The 18,480-nt window shown below is 42.6% G+C and overlaps 2 protein-coding genes across 3 annotated transcripts in view; one reads left to right on the forward strand and one right to left on the reverse strand.

Annotated features, from left to right (window-relative positions):
- Nucleotides 1-6: 6 nt before the first annotated feature.
- smc4 (structural maintenance of chromosomes 4) lies at nucleotides 7-18,274 on the reverse strand. 2 transcript variants are annotated; one of them, XM_086125096.1, is made up of 24 exons: nucleotides 18,128-18,274; nucleotides 16,900-17,116; nucleotides 16,069-16,271; nucleotides 15,329-15,520; nucleotides 14,187-14,363; nucleotides 12,390-12,554; nucleotides 11,571-11,698; nucleotides 11,289-11,429; nucleotides 10,825-10,975; nucleotides 9,471-9,635; nucleotides 8,689-8,922; nucleotides 8,423-8,608; nucleotides 7,153-7,314; nucleotides 6,869-7,094; nucleotides 6,701-6,777; nucleotides 6,229-6,381; nucleotides 6,025-6,151; nucleotides 4,141-4,330; nucleotides 3,913-4,057; nucleotides 2,878-3,051; nucleotides 2,625-2,804; nucleotides 1,198-1,430; nucleotides 927-1,110; nucleotides 7-882 (listed from the first exon to the last, which is right to left on the reverse strand). In XM_086125096.1, exons 2-24 carry the CDS (start codon nucleotides 17,063-17,065, stop codon nucleotides 448-450), a joined length of 4,194 nt encoding a protein of 1,397 aa, XP_085981222.1. In that variant the 5' UTR covers nucleotides 17,066-17,116; nucleotides 18,128-18,274; the 3' UTR covers nucleotides 7-447. The 2 variants fall into 2 exon arrangements, with proteins under 2 accessions (XP_085981222.1, XP_085981223.1); XM_086125097.1 differs by having other exon boundaries at nucleotides 571-854.
- ift80 (intraflagellar transport 80 homolog (Chlamydomonas)) overlaps nucleotides 8,499-18,480 on the forward strand; it is a 50,668-nt gene continuing 40,686 nt past the window's right edge. Inside the window, exon 1 of the mRNA XM_086125099.1 lies at nucleotides 8,499-8,632. The gene's annotated coding sequence lies outside the window, so the exon portion shown is untranslated. The remainder of the gene's footprint in view (nucleotides 8,633-18,480) is intronic.

The raw sequence follows: 18,480 nt of genomic DNA on the forward strand, positions 1-18,480 counted from the left end.
TTATTTCAAGTGCATTAGTAACCAAGAAATCAGTTTCAAAGCCCCGATGAAGAATCTTCAATAACTCTCATGATGAGTGTTTTTGCAACACAGGAGGAAGTCTGGAGAAAACTTAAGCATGAGGAATGGGCGCCTTGAACTGAGATTTGAACCCACACCCTCATGACTTGAGGCGTACAGTTACGTTTTTTTCCCCTCAGCCAAGTGATTCTTGCAAGAGGGGTTGAAAATCCCCCAAAATTTAACCCGGTTAGGTAAAGGTTAAAAAAAAGTAATTGTGTCAGTGTATAATTGATAAGGCCGTCTTCCACTGAAGGGCGAACAATTGGCGACTGTTGGCAATGGTAGAAAAACACGTTAACGTCAGGGTTAAAGGCCGCAAATATTTGCAAAACGTTCAACAGTTTGCGTTATTTTTTTCTTGTCGCAAGGAAATTATGAGCATGTTCAAAATACCTTTGGGACAAGAAACGTACAGGCTAAGGTCTGCCGAGCGCCTGGCAACTGTTCGGCGAACACATGCGACCTTGAATGATTCCTGACTGAAGTGATTTCCCACATAGAGTTGCATGCGAGTTGAAATTTCTTTAATCTTGATTTCCCGAGCATATAAAATAGCAGCACCTTATCGTACAGGACAAAGTATTTACAAATGAGCAGACAGGAAAATGGCGCCTGAAGTGAGAATTCTAGGCGGTGGCGGCGGCGATGTCTTGCAACACGATGGTCTTGGGGTTGATCGCGACACTCTTGGTGGTGTTGTACGTCTTGTAGATGCCGATGAGGCGGTCGGCGATCTCGAACATGTTGTTCCTCAGCGAGATGATGATGAACTGAGCGTTCTTGGTTTGCTCCTGCAGGCAGGCGGACGCAAAAACCAAGCTGTGGTGAACATGGCGCTTGCAAGGTAAATAAATGCTACTCACATAGATGTAACACGCCACAATGGAGACATTCTTGAAATCCAAGGCCGCATCAATCTCATCCATGAAGTAGAGTGGCGTGGGTTTGTAGTGGTGCAGGGCGAACACCAGCGCCAGGGAGCTGAGGGTCTTCTCTCCTCCCGACAGGTTGAAGATCTTTTTCCAGCTTTTCCTTGGAGGTCGCACGCTACACACACACACACACACACACACACACACACACAAAGTCGAGCGTCTGGAGAAGGGGCGATGCAATAACACAAATGACACCCACCTGAACATGATCCCCTCAGAGAAGGGGTCCAGACTGTCCACCAGCTCTAGCTCGGCGTCGCCCCCAAGTGTTAGCATTTGGTAATTCTCCTTCAGCTTGCTGGTGATCATGTTGAAGCCGCTCATGAACTCGCCGAGGCGCTGCTTGCACAGGTTCTCATGGCCGCGTTTGAAATTGTCCCGCTGGTTGGTGATCTCATCTAGTTGGGCCACGCGCTGCAGGTACTGCTCCTCCTGTGAGCAGCCGCCACAAAACATCAGATCAAGCTAACGTGCCGATTTCGGCCACTGTTATGCTTTCCAGGGTCATGCGGAGCTGATTTTGGACGAGTCGGCGGTCAATCACGGGGTCATTTGTGTATTGAGTGATCTACTCCTGCTTTGAAGTGAAGGACTTCACCACAGGGGTTCCTCAGGTCATGAAGGCGTCGACATCAAGATTTAGAGGTAATGAACGGCTCGTAATGAAATACTGTAATTGTGCAAAGGGGTCACAAGTAGGGCTGAACAATTCACCGAGTTAAAATCAACATAATGAATTAGAATGCAATTTTTAGAGTGCTGCCATTCAGGGCACGAGTCAGCAGCAAAATGTAATCAGAGTTGGCTTTACGTGTCCCGAAATAAGTTTTTGACACTGATTCTTTTTAACTCTAGCACATCTAGTTTTTGCGATATTTTCATTTTGGGTTTTTACGTTTGACCAATAAAAGCACGCAATATGGATTTCACCATGCATTGTAATTGAAACCTCTTAGGTTACAGAATTTTTTTTTTTTTGCCGACCGACCCAAACCTTTAATTCATAAATATTCCTATATATACACAGGTAATCCTCGATTTAGAGACATACCGGCCCTAAATCCAATTATTTGTAAATTGAGACGCACCAAATTTCTTTTTAAATTCTATTTTAGGTTTTAAACAAATAAATAAAATTAAAAACGTGGATGGTACGGACTGTTTTTCGTTTGGTTGTTTTCTATTGATGGCTGCAAAATTTCTTTTCATACAAATAGTTACTGTCACTCTGACGTCTCCACTGTAGGTTCGTGACAAGACTCTGATGCATTGCGACTTACACAAACATGTGGGACTCTTGTGGTAAACTGAGGAACCCCACTGTGCTTGCTGCAACAGGCCTCTCTCAAGTGGTGCCTCAAGATGCAAGTCTTACGAGTATTATTAATTATTGATGAGATACAAGCAAACATTTGAGATACAGTACGGGTGTGCTTCTGACTCCACCGCTAGATAGCAGCAGCAAACTTCACAATGTTTGGCCACAACCAATCAGCATTGGTTTCCACAGCAGAAGCTGCCAAAATGACAACAGATGCAATTGCTAAATAAGAGTCATGAATGTCTGTCTCCCTTTGTCGTTGGGACAAATTACACCCGTAAATCTTTCCGTTTTCTCGCTCGTACCTTCTTCTGATACTCTGCGATGGCGCCCAGGTTGGGCTTCATTTGGGCACACTTGCTCTCCAAGGTGATCATCTTGCTGCTGATGATGTTGGGGTCTGCGATGTCGAGTTGCTCGGTCGTGAGGACGGGTAGCTCCTCGTCCGGCGTACCCTCCACGGCGTGCAGGGACAGCTTTGAGGCCTGTGGGACGGTCCGGCAGCCGTTAGCGTGTTACCGCCAGCGTGGATTCCGCCGTGCAGAGGCGGGCGCCCACCTCCTTCTGCCAATGTTTGATCTTGTTCTTGTGTTCGCTGACGGCGGCCTCCATCTGCTCCACGCGCAGCCGCACGCTCAGCGACTCCTCCTGTAGGGCGTGATCCTGCTGCTGTAAGACATTTATCTCCTTCATCACAGTCTGGTACTGCTCCTGCACCTCAGGGAGCGCCGCCTGGACAACAAGGGGGGGGGGGGGGGGGGGGGGGTCATTCAGTCATATCTGCCACTAGTTACATGTGATGGATCAACCAAATAGGCAGGGGTTTTCCCTGCGTACCAAAAAAGATTGCATGGCAGTCATGGAAATCGAGGGTGATTTCAGAGAAAAGATATCACATTCAAGCTGAAGTCTTAATATTGTTTTGTCAGAAGCAGGCATCCGCACGAAATCAATACATCGGCTTGCCCACACGTGAGGGTGTTACACTACACCTTCATGGCAGGATTATACTAAAAATGAAGGAGGATTATACTAAAATATATTTTCTCCAACTATATTGAAATTACAGAGTGAGAGTGACGTTTCCATTTTGTTAATTCGTGTATTTGCACAAAATGTTTCCAATTGAGAACATTTCTTTAATTTTGCAAAATCGGTCGTGTCGGACGATTTCACGGATTGCATTATTGTTGTCATCTGATTTCTGACGTAGGTTTACACCACAGAGTGAACACATAAAAGACTAAGTCTTTAGGAAATGAACAACTAAAATTGAAATCGTTCATATTAATTCGTAGTTCATTTGCCTTTTATTTTTGCGTAAACCTAACCTTTGAACAAAATTAATGTCTAAAGAATAAATCTTATATTGTTTGAAATACATAAGATATTCCAAAGGTTGTTTAAAAAATACAAGCAAGAAGACCTTGGAAACCCCCCCCCCCCCCCCACATATTATAAATGACGAGTGTAAAATTGAAGAAAAATAAAATTACAATTCAATAATTTCTTTCAGCATTGATCAGCCCAGGCAAATGATCAATATCTCATTTTAAGCCAGGACATCCCCCTGCAAATTGGACACGCTCTGACCTCAGCTTCTTGACAAGCTTTCAAGATCTCTCCCGCCTCGTCCTCCAGTTTCTTCAGTTGCTCCGTGAATGCCGCCAAAGATTTGTCATTGTCCTCCAGCCCGCTCTGCAAGCGAGTCACGCTGTCCGCGCACTTCTTCAGGTTGCTGCACAGACGCGACAGTCGCGGTCAACATGAAATCAAACGGACGGTGGTCCGCAGTCTTCAGCGCAGAGAAGCGGTGTTCACCGGTCTGCCGTCTTGATGGCGACTTTCGCTTTGGTGATGGTGGAGGAACATTCGTCGAGGGCTTTGTTGATGTTGTCCAGCTTGTCCTGTTGAGCCTTCAGCTTGTGGCTGTTGATTTCCACAATCAGATTGTGGAGCCTCTTCACCTCGTTTTCCACCTTTCCCGCTTTACTGGACGCTGCTTCGAAGTCTGGAAAACAGAACGGTCATGTTTAGTCGGATACACGATCACAATTAATGATCACGGCAAATTAGGGCCCGACCGATACGCTTATAAGAATCATGCTACAAATTACAGGCACAATATTCAATGGTTTTACAATACACAGTGCTATAGTACTTCTCTAACTGTAGAACAGAGAAAAAGCAGCCGTTTTTTTTTTGTTGGGGTGGTTGAAAAAAAGAAAAAAGCTAATATGGGCTGATTAAAACGGTCAGGCCCTCAGGCAAATATTTATCATATTCCAATCTGGCGGCCTGCAAAAAAGCTGTGTGCCAAGTGAACAAGTATATAAACTAAAGAAAATAGGCCTTTCACTTCAAGTCATGATGTAAAGGTCCCATTTGGTATGGAAACACCTTCGCGTCATACCAATCCATTTTTTTTCAAAGACACAAGTGAGATAACGCTTTGTATTGATTTGACAAAAAAAATGTCCTTTAATTCCACAAAAACTCCAGAGCCCATATCTTTGCCTTTTTGCTATGATGACAACTTTGGTGTGAAAAGTATACATTTTAGGTATCAAGGAGTCCAATAAAATAGGCTTCAAATATTTTGTACAGTTTTTTCCCCTGACAATTAAGATTTGACCATGCACATTTTGCAAATAATTGTATCAGAGTGACTCATGTTTTCCTTGAAAAAACTTTTAGCATCGTGTTTAGCGGCTCGTGCACTAATGAATAAGGCAGCTTCGTATGCGAGAACTTACCGGTACGTGAATTGACCACCGAGACTAATACGCTTCACCTCCGCAAGCTGCGCAGAGACAGGCTTACTCAGCATCGAGGCTCTCTTGCCCAACAGGTTATGAGGGGATTGGCCAGGTCGTGAGCGGGCAGCGCCGAGACTGGACAACGCCATGTCTGCAACCGGTATGTTGTCAAACATCTAACGTAATTATCTACCATCTATTTGTGTTCGTTTTTAAAAACTCTTTGCACATTTGATGCATGTTTTTTTTGTTTTATTATTAATATCCGGTACAATCAGTGTCATGGAAGTGCAACAAGTTAGCCTACAATGATTCCCTAATAAAATACAATCAGTACTGCCGATATCATAAACTGAAGGTCTTGAGCAAATACAATCTAAATGGACCTACGGGGGACTTATTCAGACACTGCTCTCTAAAAAAACCGACATCTTGTTAACTGCCTCTTTCATGCAGCCCCGAAAAATAATAAAATGGAAAATTGGCAGGTCAGATGAGCAACTAGATCCTGCATGAATCAGCTTTTGCCTTTCAGAAAGAACCCAACAAAGGCGGGATATTGCCCTGACTGTGTATGCTTTCACACAGCTCCATGGCAAAATCCCCCTGTCGGATAATAAGACTTCAGTGTTGATTGCTTTCAACATAACTGGGAGGACAAGGGAGCGTACAAATGTCACACCAACTCTCTTGACTTGACGGGATTCCCTTTTAACAACAGCTGGCATCCCACCTCATTGGAAAAATGGGCTACTGAAAAATGACAAATACATTAAGCTAGTGGAAAGGTGACAGCACGGTGCAATAGTGGTTAGCACGTATGCCTCACAGTTCAAATCCCAGCCTTCCTGTGAGTCGTTGAGATGGGATCCAGCTCATCCGTGACCGTAGTAAGCATAAGCAGAACGGCTGGCTATTTGGAAGCTTGAAAGGAGTTTGCACGCACCTTTCTTGTAGACCTCCAGACACTTCTCCATCTGCTTCTGTTTGGTCTTGTCCGGGGCAGCAGCCAGCACATTGGCCTCCAGTTCCTTCATCTGCACCTTGAGGTGGCCCTGCTGGTCAGCCAGACTCTGGAGGATATCAAGAGAGACTCTTGTTGGAGGAGACAGCACCCACTACGTTTGGGTAAGAGTATTGTGCTGCTTACGGTCATGCTGTTGACATATTTCTCCAGAGTGTTTTTCATGTCGCGGAGCTGAGAGTGGAAACGCTGGACATTCTCCTCCAGCTGCAGCTTCCTCTCCTGGCAGCCCTGCAGCTTTGTCACATTCTCGTTCAGCTTGATCTCCATGCGGTCGAGCTGCGGACATGCACATGTCGTTAGGTTCTACAACGGAACTTGGCCGGCAGATCACATCCGGTCCAGCCACCGTTCCGTTATTTATTTATTTATTTTAATTCGAAAACAAAAACTTTATATGCAGTGCTTTTCTTTGGAAAACAATGTATTTTTTTTTAATTGACTCGTGACAATGCCGGCGGTGATCCTGCTTTTTGTGTGACAAAACTATTTTTTGTTCATGTTTTTTTTTGTGCCACTGAAACGAATGAATGCCATTTGCATTCATTTAAATAGTAAGGGATGATGTGATGAATGCATTCAAGTATTTTGGCCATACCTCCACCTGGGAGACCTCAGTGTTGAGAGAGGAGCCCATCCTGCCCTTCATTACTCTTCCTCCTCCAGTCATTGTTCCTGCGGGGACACAGTTGCGCAGACAGGAGGAAGATTGCCATCAGGAACATAAGTTGAGGTTTGGGAATGAAAGAGCAGGCCACACACCGACCGGCCATCTCGATGATCTGGCCCTTGAGGGTGACCACTCTCCAGCGTTTTTCTCTCTGGAAGGCAATCCTTGTGGCCTGCTCCATGTCCCGGGCCACCAGGGTGTCCCTCAGGGCAAAATAGAAGGCCGGGCGCACACTGGTGTCATTCACTCGCACCATGTCAAAGAGACGGGGGCTGTCCTCAGGGGTGCGGATCGGGCCCATGTTCTTTTCCCAAACCTTCATCTGATGGGAGAAAGGAGGTCAGAGCGAAAAGCCGTAGTTGAAGATTAAGCACGTTTACCTTGTCAAGACCAATGAAGGTGGCCACGCCGATGTTCTGCTGCTTGAGAAATGTGACACATTTCTGAGCAGTGTCGATGGTGTCCACCAGAATGTGATCCAGAGCGCCACAACTGGAGGAAATTGCCACGTCATACTTTTCATCAATGGCTCCCAGGTCTCCCTGCATAGCAATCACAATCAACATCTGGACATCAGAGTCACTGCAAACAAGTATTAGCAACGTGTTTTTGGCTAAACCAGGTAATATGCAAGTTGAAGCAAGCCAAATTTAGAACTTTTGGTGAAGGCCACTTTAGTCAAATTTAACAGCACTCGTTGACTAAATATAATCATTACGAATGAGCAAAAAGGGCTCAATAATCGATAACATGGGTCTCAAACTTTCATCACTGGAACTGTTTACAAACCGCAAAATGATTATATTGCCACTCTCGACTTGACATCACAGTTTAAAGTTGGCATGGCCCCCACTATTTTTTGTCAATGTCTTAGACATTTTTTCAATCACTTATGAGATAGTATAGCTCAGGCTCATGACAGCTTTCCATGAAACGTCATTCTGAAATGACAAGTGGAAGGAAGCCAGTCCCAGTCGTGTTATTATTATTATTATTTTTAAACCTGCCCTGAAGAGACGGGTGGTGATGAGAACAGCCACTTTGAAGAAAAACAGGAGAATGAATTTTTTTTTTGGTGAGCACGGAGGCACCCAGACTCGTCTTGAATGCATCAAGAAAGTTGAGATACTCATGAAATCTGATGCAGGGCTCAAAACTGCGACCATTATGCTACCGAATGCCCCCCGCCCCAATATGCGCTCGTAAAAATTTAATGCGGTCGCACAGCGTGGGTGCGTGTTTTAAAGCTCCTACTGGTACAGCGAAGGTGCTCCAATTTTGTGTCCGTTTGTCAGACTGCACACAGAAGGTGGAACGTGCGTCGGGTTAAATCTTTCCTGTATAAATTTAATGAATGAATTTTCAGATGTGTACTTTGCCACTGCTTTAGAAAAACCAAAACTGATGGATACACCCAAGCTGTTTATTGCGTCTGTGGCATTTTCATGAGCTTTGAATGGTGCCTTTAAAGATGACATGTCATTTTCAAGGATAATTGGTGCCTTCATTTTGAAACATTTTGTTCCGCAGACACCCTGCAAATGCTGAAACATCATTGTCTCCATGGAGGGCACACAAGTACATCCCCAGCCTAAGTGGCCAGACACAAAATCCTTACAGGAAATAAAGGTACACAGCATTTTTCCTTACTAGTCTTCCAAGAATACCAGGAATTCTGCCACTCTTCTTCTGCTGCATGAGAGCATCCAGGACCTTGCCCCGACTGCGATTGGAGGACAGGGAGGTCTTGGCCTCGTCCACCTTCTGTCTCATTTCCCTCACGATCTGACGGGTTTCGTTGTCCATCTTTGTCAGCTGCTCCAGCTCCGCCTCGTCCTGCAAATGAAAACGGCCACTCCGGTATGTCTTTCTGTCCCTACATACATTCGAGCAAACCCTTATAACGGTTGATTCACCTTCCTGAATTCTTTCTCCGTCTTTGGGATGTTGACTTCCAGTTCTTTAATAGCGGCACGGCGCTCCTGCAGCGTGTCCGATGTGGTCTGAAGGGCTTGTTTGGCCGAGTTGAGCTGTGTTACGGCCGTGTTGTGGCGGCTCAGGTAGATGTCGATCTCAGACTGCGCTAGGTCCATACGAGAACGCGTCTCGTTCACGTCTTTACTCAGCTCCATCAACTTTTGCTCTTTGGCCTGACGATAGGAAGCATAGAGATGAGGTTTATGACACTGGTAAAACGTTTTCCCCAAAGGACTTCCTGTGTTCCTCATTATCTTGCACCCATCATTTGCTTTCTGGCTGTATCGCAGATTTTTAAGCCATTGTTTTTATTTGTGTGTGTTTTTACACTATACAGGCAAGTTTCACCTATGGTGCTTTACTTTATATTTTATCATTGAGCAAGTAGCCTTTTGTTCGACAAAATGATATGGTTTCGTTGAACATTTGTGTTTTAATATACAGTGCTTGATTCTTCGGTTTTCTGTGTGTCAATTTTAGAGTAAACTCCAACAGAGGGAGTAAAAAAAAAAAAAACATGCTTTGAGAACAGGAGTACTTGAAAAGTAAAAAAAAAAAAAATCTGTCTAAATGTATCTGAAGCGCGAGGGAGAGGTTAACTAATTTGTAAAAATGTAGCATGGTTTCTCTGTCTCACAAATCTAAACCTTTAGCATGTGAATTTGGAATGCATCTCCCGCAATAAACGGGTATAAAATAATAATGTGGTGCGTTTCCATACCTCTTTGTCCTGTTGCAAGCCACTAGTCTCTTCTTTTAGACTCTCCATCACCTCCTTGAGTTTCTCCTCCTCCTTCCCTTTCTGCTTCTCCAGCTCTTCCTTGCGAGCGGTGGCCTCTGAGATGGCCTTTTCACTGTTGGTGGGTACACTGCGTACCTCTTCCAGCTAAAAGGGGCCAATCACAACTAAAATTCATCTTCTAATGATAGGAGAGAACAAACTAACAGTAATAATACATTTTTAAAAATAAAAATAATAGAGGTAGATAGATGAAGTGCTCTGCGCTTGTTCTGAACGCACGAGCCCTGATCATGCGTGGCACTGCGAGTTGGGTATTATGTGCATGGGGTTAAGAGCGGGTGAAATGTGAACGTGGGTGTCGGGAGTGTAACACAAGCCAGGCCATAGTTGACTTGCGTGGATCAGAACACTACTCCCTTGAGAGGGGGTCTGCCTGCCCTTACCCCTCAAAAATCAACACATCTCCACAGCAGCGCCACTATATGTACAGCACATATGCATACAATGTGACACTTATCTGAACCGTTTGTTAGTCTGTGTTCAAGTAAGTGTGTGTTTGTGTGCATCTCTCCATGACGCTGGGGACAGGAATCCACTTGTCTGGCACTTCACAGCCCCCTAGTGGATACTTATGGTGAGCTCTTTCTTGCTGCCTTGAAAATATGATTTACAGCATTCAACGATTTTACGTTGTTTTTACAAGAACTCTGCGGTTTTCCAACTAAGAAAAAAAATCTGACGATTTAAAGCACGGTCTCAGCATATAGATGTTGCATTTTTATGGACTGGAGCTTTAACAGGAGCCATGAAGCAATTAGTTTACACCAGGGAGCCTTATTTTTTGTATCACTGTACAGTGGACATAAACCATGACTCTGCATTTTTAAAGAATTAACCTTTTTTCTTTTTAATATGTTATGCTCTACCAAACAAATTCCGCATTTATCAAATCATTAATTTACCAAAAAGAAAGGGCAATTGTAAAGAAGATTCCAAGACATAAAATTATAGTTCCAGTGTGTATTTTTCTCCTAGTTGTGTGTATTTAATTTGAAAACATTACAAAAAATTAGAATAATTTGTGTTCCCGCGAACAGGAAATTGTCTGAGTGCCTTTTGTGCTTGCTGGCCAGAAGGCAAAACAAAAAAATTGAACACAATACCGCTGCCTGACTCATAGTGCAAATCTGTCTTTTGTCGGTTTCTACAGTAAACACAAAAGTTGCTCACTTGCAGTGGATCAGAATACTCACAGTGAAATAGACCAATAAGACACCAGCTCCAGTGAATCAATCAAGAACTGAATGAAAAACATTTAAAAAGGTGTCCACACCTTTTCTTGATCTTTCTCCAGCTGCTTCTGTAACTTCTTGCTCTTGCTTTTCAAGTGTTTGATCTTCTCACGCACTTCAACGTCCTGCAAGTCTAGCTGGGTGAACATCTCCTTCTGAGTCTCAATGTACTTGTTGAGCTTGTTCTGTTTCCTGGTGGAGGAAAATTGTTAAACAGGGCAAAAAGACCAGTATCCGCCCCCACCCCACTTTCCAAAAATACAATTTTAGAGGAAAAGAGGCACTCTAATGGATAGTGGTAATGCCATAAATATTTACAGATTTTATTAAGTTTTAAATTTTATGAAGTACTGGTAGATCAAATTCTACAGAAATGGAACTTTGATTTGGAGTTTTTCCCTTCAAGAACAAGCATGGACAACAAGCCTAAAATTAGAGACAGAGAGGGGAAAATAATTTTTTTAAAAAACAGTCGAAAGAGCAACAAAGACGCAAACGGTCTTACTTCTCCACATTTTTGAGCTCCTGATTCATTTTCTCCATCTCTTGTGATATCTTAGCGGTTTTCTCTGTGAGTTCTTTGGTGTCCTCTAAGATGTTCTTCTTTTCCTGCTCTTTATCCGCCACACGCTTTTGCAGATCATGACTAAGAAACAGGAACAGATATCAAGTAGCATTGAGAGGTTACACCCGATGATTAGATATTTAAATTTTGCATTTGCTGGCTCGTATTGGCTTTGTTTGACTTTGCACAGAAGACAAACACGAAAAGTGCTGGTGTACTTACACATAATATTGGCAGAGGCGACTCTTGTGTTTGAAGATGTCATTTTCTAAAGTGAGAAACTCCACAGCTTTGTTCTTTTCTTTCTCAAGAGCATTTTTTTCCTTCTCCACGAGCTTGACTCGGTTGAGCTAGGGAAGTGTACATCAACCACTTAATATCAAGCCACAGATCACGCGCATGCGCAGCATATTTACAAAATAATACAGTGGAAATGACAGAGTTCGACATAATCCGTTGTGTGTGAGACAGTGTTCTAAATTCAACATTTCGCCCCACAGGAAATACTGAAACATGAACTAATTCAAACTCAAAGTGTCACCTTAATAAAATTATTTTAATCGCACGGGCATTTTGAATACCTTTTTTTTTTTACTTGCACTGCTCTATAAAAAGGTAACTTTCTTTCTTAAATTATTTAATTTGTTTATGCTACTGAAATGTAAATTATTGTATTGCTCATGTTTGTCCTGAGCAGCCAGACCCATTCCTGTCAAACGAAGTTGCATTTCTGGTTCTAAGGTTGTCATTACACTTGTACTCTCTCTCTCCTGGTACCATCTGTACTGCCCCATACACCCCCCCCCCCCCCCTTTTTGCTCAACTCCAAACTTTTTAACTTTTGGGGCAGTTAACTTTGGAGCTCTGCTGTATTTTACATCATGTCATATTCTGGCAAAACAAGGAATTAAAAAAAAATAGACAAGTAAAAAGATATGAACGTTAAAAACAATCACACCTTATCTATCAACAAGACACACACACCTCAATGTTAAACTAGTAAAACCTGGGACACGGAAAGAACAAATGTGGACAAATCACCTTCTCCCCTCTCTGTTCATTAAGCAGTTCAATTCTGTGGGCCAGAGTTTGGATGGGCTCTTTGAGGCGACAGGAGCCGATAATGTCCTCCAGGTACTCCAGCATTCCCTCGTCATGCTCAGTCTGACCTTTGGGCTTCATCATGGCAATTTGCTCCACCTCACCCTGAGCCCCAGCAACGAAAACACAAATCTGAGAAGATGACTCCAATCGAAATAATCACTAATACAATTAAGTAAAATAGAAATAAATAGAATTCTTGTCGGAAATAATTTGTTACTTAGTCACACACAAAATGCTGATTTATACAATCATGCATCGGGGACAAAATGCCCCCCCTCCCCCATTTAGTGACAATAAGAACAATTCATTATGGTACACTTGACTAACTGAATTCTTGAATCGCTATTATTATTTACAAGGAACAAACACAAATATCTTTACAAAATGTTTGATGCGAAACAAAGGTCTTATCTAACCATGTGTAAATTAATTCTAGCCTCTTCAAGGTCTCAGAACTGTGTCGTGGACATTTTTGTAGTCTAAGACAATGTCTGATTACAAGTTAAATTGTATCCATTTGATAAAAGACAGCCTTGGGTAAGATACTTTTCCAGCTAAACACACATTCAATCTAGATGTGAAAAACCCAATGGCTCTCTTTGTATGTAAAGGGCAGGGTGGAGGGCAGCTCACATCTTACTTTTATGTAAAAAAAATAAAAGACTATCCAGCAGAAGACAAAAATCCCCCATGTCACCCTGCTCTAACCAGTGCACTAAAGCTTCTCCCTAGCAAGAAGCCTGGAAAAGTGACCTTGGAGAACAAGCCTAATCCTCTTCCCATAGACATGCAGCCATGTCACAAAAAAGAGCTGAAAATCTAACACCCAAGGACAGCAAGAGTCATCATGGACACACACTCACACACACGGACACACACGCACAGGGGAAGCAAGACACTTGTAAGCAACCAGCAAACCACAAAAGGCACAATGAAGGGTAAAAAAAAGTGAGTGTTTACCGTAAACTAGTGCACCGTGTAAAACAATTAGAATTCCAGTGACAAAACATTGAAATCGGCCATTTGGTGTTACTCTGACACCAGCCATCACCCCATGAGCCTCGAGTTAATCAGTAATAATGCTAGGGACACACGTGTAACACAATCACAGCAACAAAAGTGTGACCGGGAAACTGCTTCAAACTCAGTTCAACTATGCAAGATTATTATTTTTTCAATAAAATACATAAAAAAAAATAAGACATACAGTCCATGTAATTACATTGACAGAAATTCAAGTGAAAAATTAGAAAGTGATGATTGAGGGTGTTTGATCTAGCCACACTGAAGCAGCACTGCTAATACTGGGGTTCGTCTATCACGCCAATATTTACGTGCTGCTAAAGCGTGACAGATACAGGACGAGAAATCTGACTTGACCTTGTAATTAATTCATCCAAATTCCTCCCACTGAACAAAAACAAAAAGGGTTGATAAAATCCTTGTATGGCTTTTAAAAATAATGCATTTCCTCAAAATTCTAAAGCAGCAAATAATGGTTTGCACTTTATGCACATTGTATCAAACCATGATGCGCTGCTATAGCACTCTAAGGGCTGTTGGAGGGCACCTTCTTTGTGATAGCAACAGGTCCATTCCAAAGACAAAAACAGCAGGGAAACATTTGACTGCTTTACAAGTAAAATAATCTAACAGAATGTAATGTCACAGCCAGGTTAAAAAAAAGAAGAAAAAAAAGTCAGGGTTACTACAGGAAAATAAATGTTATGTTACCTGGAGGATGAGAAATCTATTGTGGTCCAAGTCGATGCCGTGGCTTCGAAGCAAAGTGCCCACTTCTCTGAATGTGGCTTTTTTGCCATTGATATAGTAGGCTGAAGAATTGTCTTTGTGGGCGCTCCTGGAAACATAGAACTTGCTGTTGGGGATGACATCGTAGTCATCTCCTTCCTGACTCAGAGAGGGAGGGGGGAGGGGCAGAAGACACGCAGCAGTTTAGGGCACAACAGCTCAGGAGAGAATCAGACAGCTTCCACGCATCAAAACTCATTCTTGAAAGTGACAAATTCAGAAAAGGTCTAAATCTATTCACTTACCCTGAGGACAACTGACAAAAGGGTGTGCACAATGATTACATTAGAGCTAAAGCAGCTAAAGTGCAATTCATTTAAAATCACTAATACAACATATGCTATAAAGTGCATCTAGGACAATACAAAAACGCTTGGAATGGTGATCATTTTCTTTCGTTTTACTTCAAACTTCCACTTTAGAGCCAAGAGGGTTGTGTCCAACACGTTTTCAAGAAAAAGCAAACTCAAAGAGGAAGTGATCGGGTGAGAAGCTTAAAGCATTAAGCCATAACACAATCACTTACATTGTAAGTTAATGTTATTTCACTTTATTTTGAGAAAACTGAGAAATGTGCTCCAAGAAAAAAAAGGGGAAAAAAGGACAAAAATACACACCTCTACAGGAGACTAAGTATTACATCAAATTAAACAAACTATTTCTTGAAATTACTTTCCATTTTTAAGTCTTGTGGAATGTAATTACAGGTATTTTTTAATTGAAACAGCTACCTCAGTGATATTTGACAATGCTACAATTAGACAGCCAAAAAGAAACCTGGGCAAATGTGGGGGGAGGGAATAACTTTAAGGGGTTAAATAATACGAAGGCTAAAGCACCGTATAAATGGTGTGTGACTGTGTGTGGGTGTTAAATGTCACTTGCCTGATTGATATGTGTCCATGTTCAGTCATTTATGTATCAAGACTTTGGCAATATGAATTTAAAGAAACTGACTCTAAGAAATTGCTATAGGTGGAAAATATTTAAAACCAATTTATCCCCCTTGGTCATGAGTGCATGAGTGTATTGCAGCATAGGGATATCTGTATATAGGTGTATACCTTATCAATAATCGTTTGAAAATGCACCTCCACAGTACAGCTTTGGACATCTTTGTGCTGATCAGAACTGTGGATTAGTACCGACAGCTTTTTCGATCTGATCTTTTGAGCTCTGTATCCAAACACAAATAGCATGGAGTCGATCACATTGGACTTGCCACTTCCATTCGGACCAATGATGCAGGAAAACCGCTGCGGGACAGGAAAGGGTTAAAAATAAAATGTAGAAATATGAATCATATAAAACATAAGGCACTGTAAATGTCAAAACAGATTATTGTTTGACATTTGCACAATCCACACCACCTGATGGCCAGGAGAGTGTATTGTGTGTGTGTGTGTGTGTGTGTGTGTGTGTGTGTGTGTGTGTGTGTAGTCAAGTTTTTTTTTGGGTACATTTGTAAAATCAGCTGAAAACATGGAAAAAAACAACTTGCAAAAATTCGGACAAGTGAGAATTACTTCCGAGATGCGCAAATCAAATTAAAAATGCACATTTGTCACCTTTCCCGGTTTAAACAAATATTTTAAGAAATTGCACAGCAAAAATGATGATGCAGACATTATGTCTAACTTTTCTGAGTCTACCATTACGAACAAGAGCATTTGCATTACAAAAGACACTCACCGTGACTCCAAATGTCAAAAAATAAATAAATAAAATAAAACAAACAAAACAAAAAACCCCAGCATGTCATGCAGGGCTCAGAAGTGTGCTTGTGTGTTTTTCTGGGTCGTACCTTGTGAAAGGGCCCTAGAATCTGCTCGCCTGCATACGACTTGAAGTTGCGATTGACTAAATGCGTTATCATGAGGCGGGGAGCGCCAGGCTCATTGGTCATGGCTGGGGGCGGGGGTGGAGGGATGCTACCGAGAATCTCCTCCAAAGGGCGGCTATCAACCGCCTCGGCAACCTCCCCGACAGGCGGATCTGTGGCACAGGCTAAAAAAAAAAAAAAAAAAAAAAGTACAACGTTTATTCCCCCTACTCTGCAACTCTGTGCGCGAAGGAGCGCTTTCAGGTGGGGGAGGGGTGGCTGCGGACCCCCCCCCCCCCAAAAAAAGAACAACACACACAAACAAGTAATAGAAACTACAAGGCTCTTAGATTTGTTTATCTTTTTACTTGTTCGTGACAGAGTGGCTAAAATTGTGGGAGGCGGGGGCGGTTTGGGGGGCAAACTCTTGTTTTGTTTCCAACACAGAAAAGCCCCCCCCAACGACCTGCCCCAAAAAAAGCTACGAGTGTCGCATCCACAGAAACTACAATCACACATGATTAACAGAATAACAAATATACGCCCGTCATGTTATCTACTCCCAAGTCAGAAGAATGTGAACACATTTATCAGTCAACCTGGAACACTCGACGCCTCAAAGTAACATTTATTGATTATCGGCGCATAAAAACGGACAAAAGCAGCCATTCCAATAACTAACGGTTGGAAATAGAAAAAATATAACACTGACGCTCCACAATTAGGCCACAAACGCCACTGGGTGAACACAACTTGTTTTGGGATTGAGACACGCATACACATAAGGAGAAAAAGCAAGCCTTTGTTACTTGCCAGTTGTCGGCGGCGGTGCTTCCTCCTCTCCCTGGCCATTGGAGCGGCTTCCTCGGGGGGTTTCGTCCAGCTCGTCCTCGGAGGCATCCCGAGGCTGCGACCCCTTTCCTCCTGCTGACTTGGAGGCGGCGGCCGCGGTGGAGCTCTTTGCACTTTTAAATGGCATGATTTGAAGTCTGAAGGAGGGGGTGTAGGGGTGGAATGGGGGTGGGGGTCACTGGTTAAAAAAAAAAAAAGGAAAAGCGGCATATCGGTGAGTGGGATCGGAGCCTGTCAATCTCCCTCATTTTTTCCTTCAAGTCCCATGATGGCCAACATTCACTTGGGACATTTTGTCCAACTTTTTCGTAAAAGTACACGAATGGGATAAACTATTTTATAAATTCGCCATTCCAACAATTTTAATTGCCTGCTCTTGTGGTGTAACAGTAACAACTAGAGTGAATACTCGACCCACATTTTATGAAAATAGCAGTATTACTGCAAGTATGTCTTAGCTGACGATTACTTTTAGAAACTTCTTTTTTTGAACACATATACAAAGTGGCAAAACTCCCGAAACGTTATTGACGTGGAGACGACTCACTCACTAGTCCGTACAATCCAAACTTTAACAAACAACAACTTTACAATTCTCTTAAATTACACGCTATATGTTTAGATGAGCAACCCCAGTAACAAAGACTTGAGCCCATCTAGAAAATACAAACTAGTCGAGAATCTGCGGATGCGTTTTTTTGCCACGTAAGTACTTTATTTTCAAGTCGCTACAGTTACCGTTTAGTGCCTCGGCGAATGTAAAGTTAGCTATGCGGCTAAGTGAGCAAACAAACGACGTGGAAAGATCGGTGGTGAAGTAGTGCTATTTTAAAACTGTTTGCTTTGTGTAAATTACAAGCAGACTAAAAAGTTAAATTTCGACTAGAATTGTTCTTTTCAATAACCGAGCCAAAGTATGTCGTTTTTAAGCGCACGCAAGCATTCGCTATACTGGAAACCACCGTGTTGCTTTTAAGATGATGAGTTTGTAAACGTAAAATAAAATGTTATGTGGGCATTATAGCGTCGGGCTCAAAATCAGTCTCGGTTAATATTACGCATTTGCGATTTCGATTATAGTTTGTAAACGTGTTGTCGGGTGAACAAAAATCAGATTTTGAATTGACGCATTTCAGTAAATAGACAGAACCCGGCCACCAAGTTATTTTTCGCGGGCTTCTTCGGATACCTTTCGCAAAATCTTTATCAAAAGTCGTTTCCCCAGTATAAATGCCGCTTGGGAAAAATAGCGGCGAATCAAAAAATGTTGAAAAATAATCCAGAAAATTCAGATCGGTGACATGTCGAGCGGCTCCTCGATTTGGAGAAGTGCAAGTTGTAAATGGCGCCTAAACTGAGCTGTCGAACCACATTCGTTATATACTGACGCAAGGCACCATGGACCGTTCAAAGGGCAAAGGGAAAAAAATTCAAAAAAGGGGACGAAGCCAACTCATCCTTGCGCTCCCCCCGCAAACCAAAAGCATTGGTTCCGAAAGCTCGAAACGCCGCTGCAGTTTAAACCTACAGCTTGATATTGAT

The sequence above is a fragment of the Hippocampus guttulatus genome, chromosome 12, assembly GCF_054856545.1.
Source record: "Hippocampus guttulatus isolate MCC_2025c chromosome 12, RoL_Hgut_1.0, whole genome shotgun sequence".
Classification (NCBI taxonomy): Eukaryota; Metazoa; Chordata; class Actinopteri; order Syngnathiformes; family Syngnathidae; genus Hippocampus; species Hippocampus guttulatus.

Excerpts from the sequence above, each read along its gene's own strand:
- smc4 (XM_086125096.1), bottom strand. The coding sequence starts at position 17,065 with ATGCCATTTAAAAGTGCAAAGAGCTCCACCGCGGCCGCCGCCTCCAAG. Across the intron at positions 11,430-11,570 it reads CGCCTCTGCCAATATTATGT|TCATGATCTGCAAAAGCGTG; the intron begins GTAAGTACACCA and ends CCTGTTTCTTAG. Across the intron at positions 4,331-6,024 it reads TCTGGAGGTCTACAAGAAAG|ACTTCGAAGCAGCGTCCAGT; the intron begins GTGCGTGCAAAC and ends TCTGTTTTCCAG.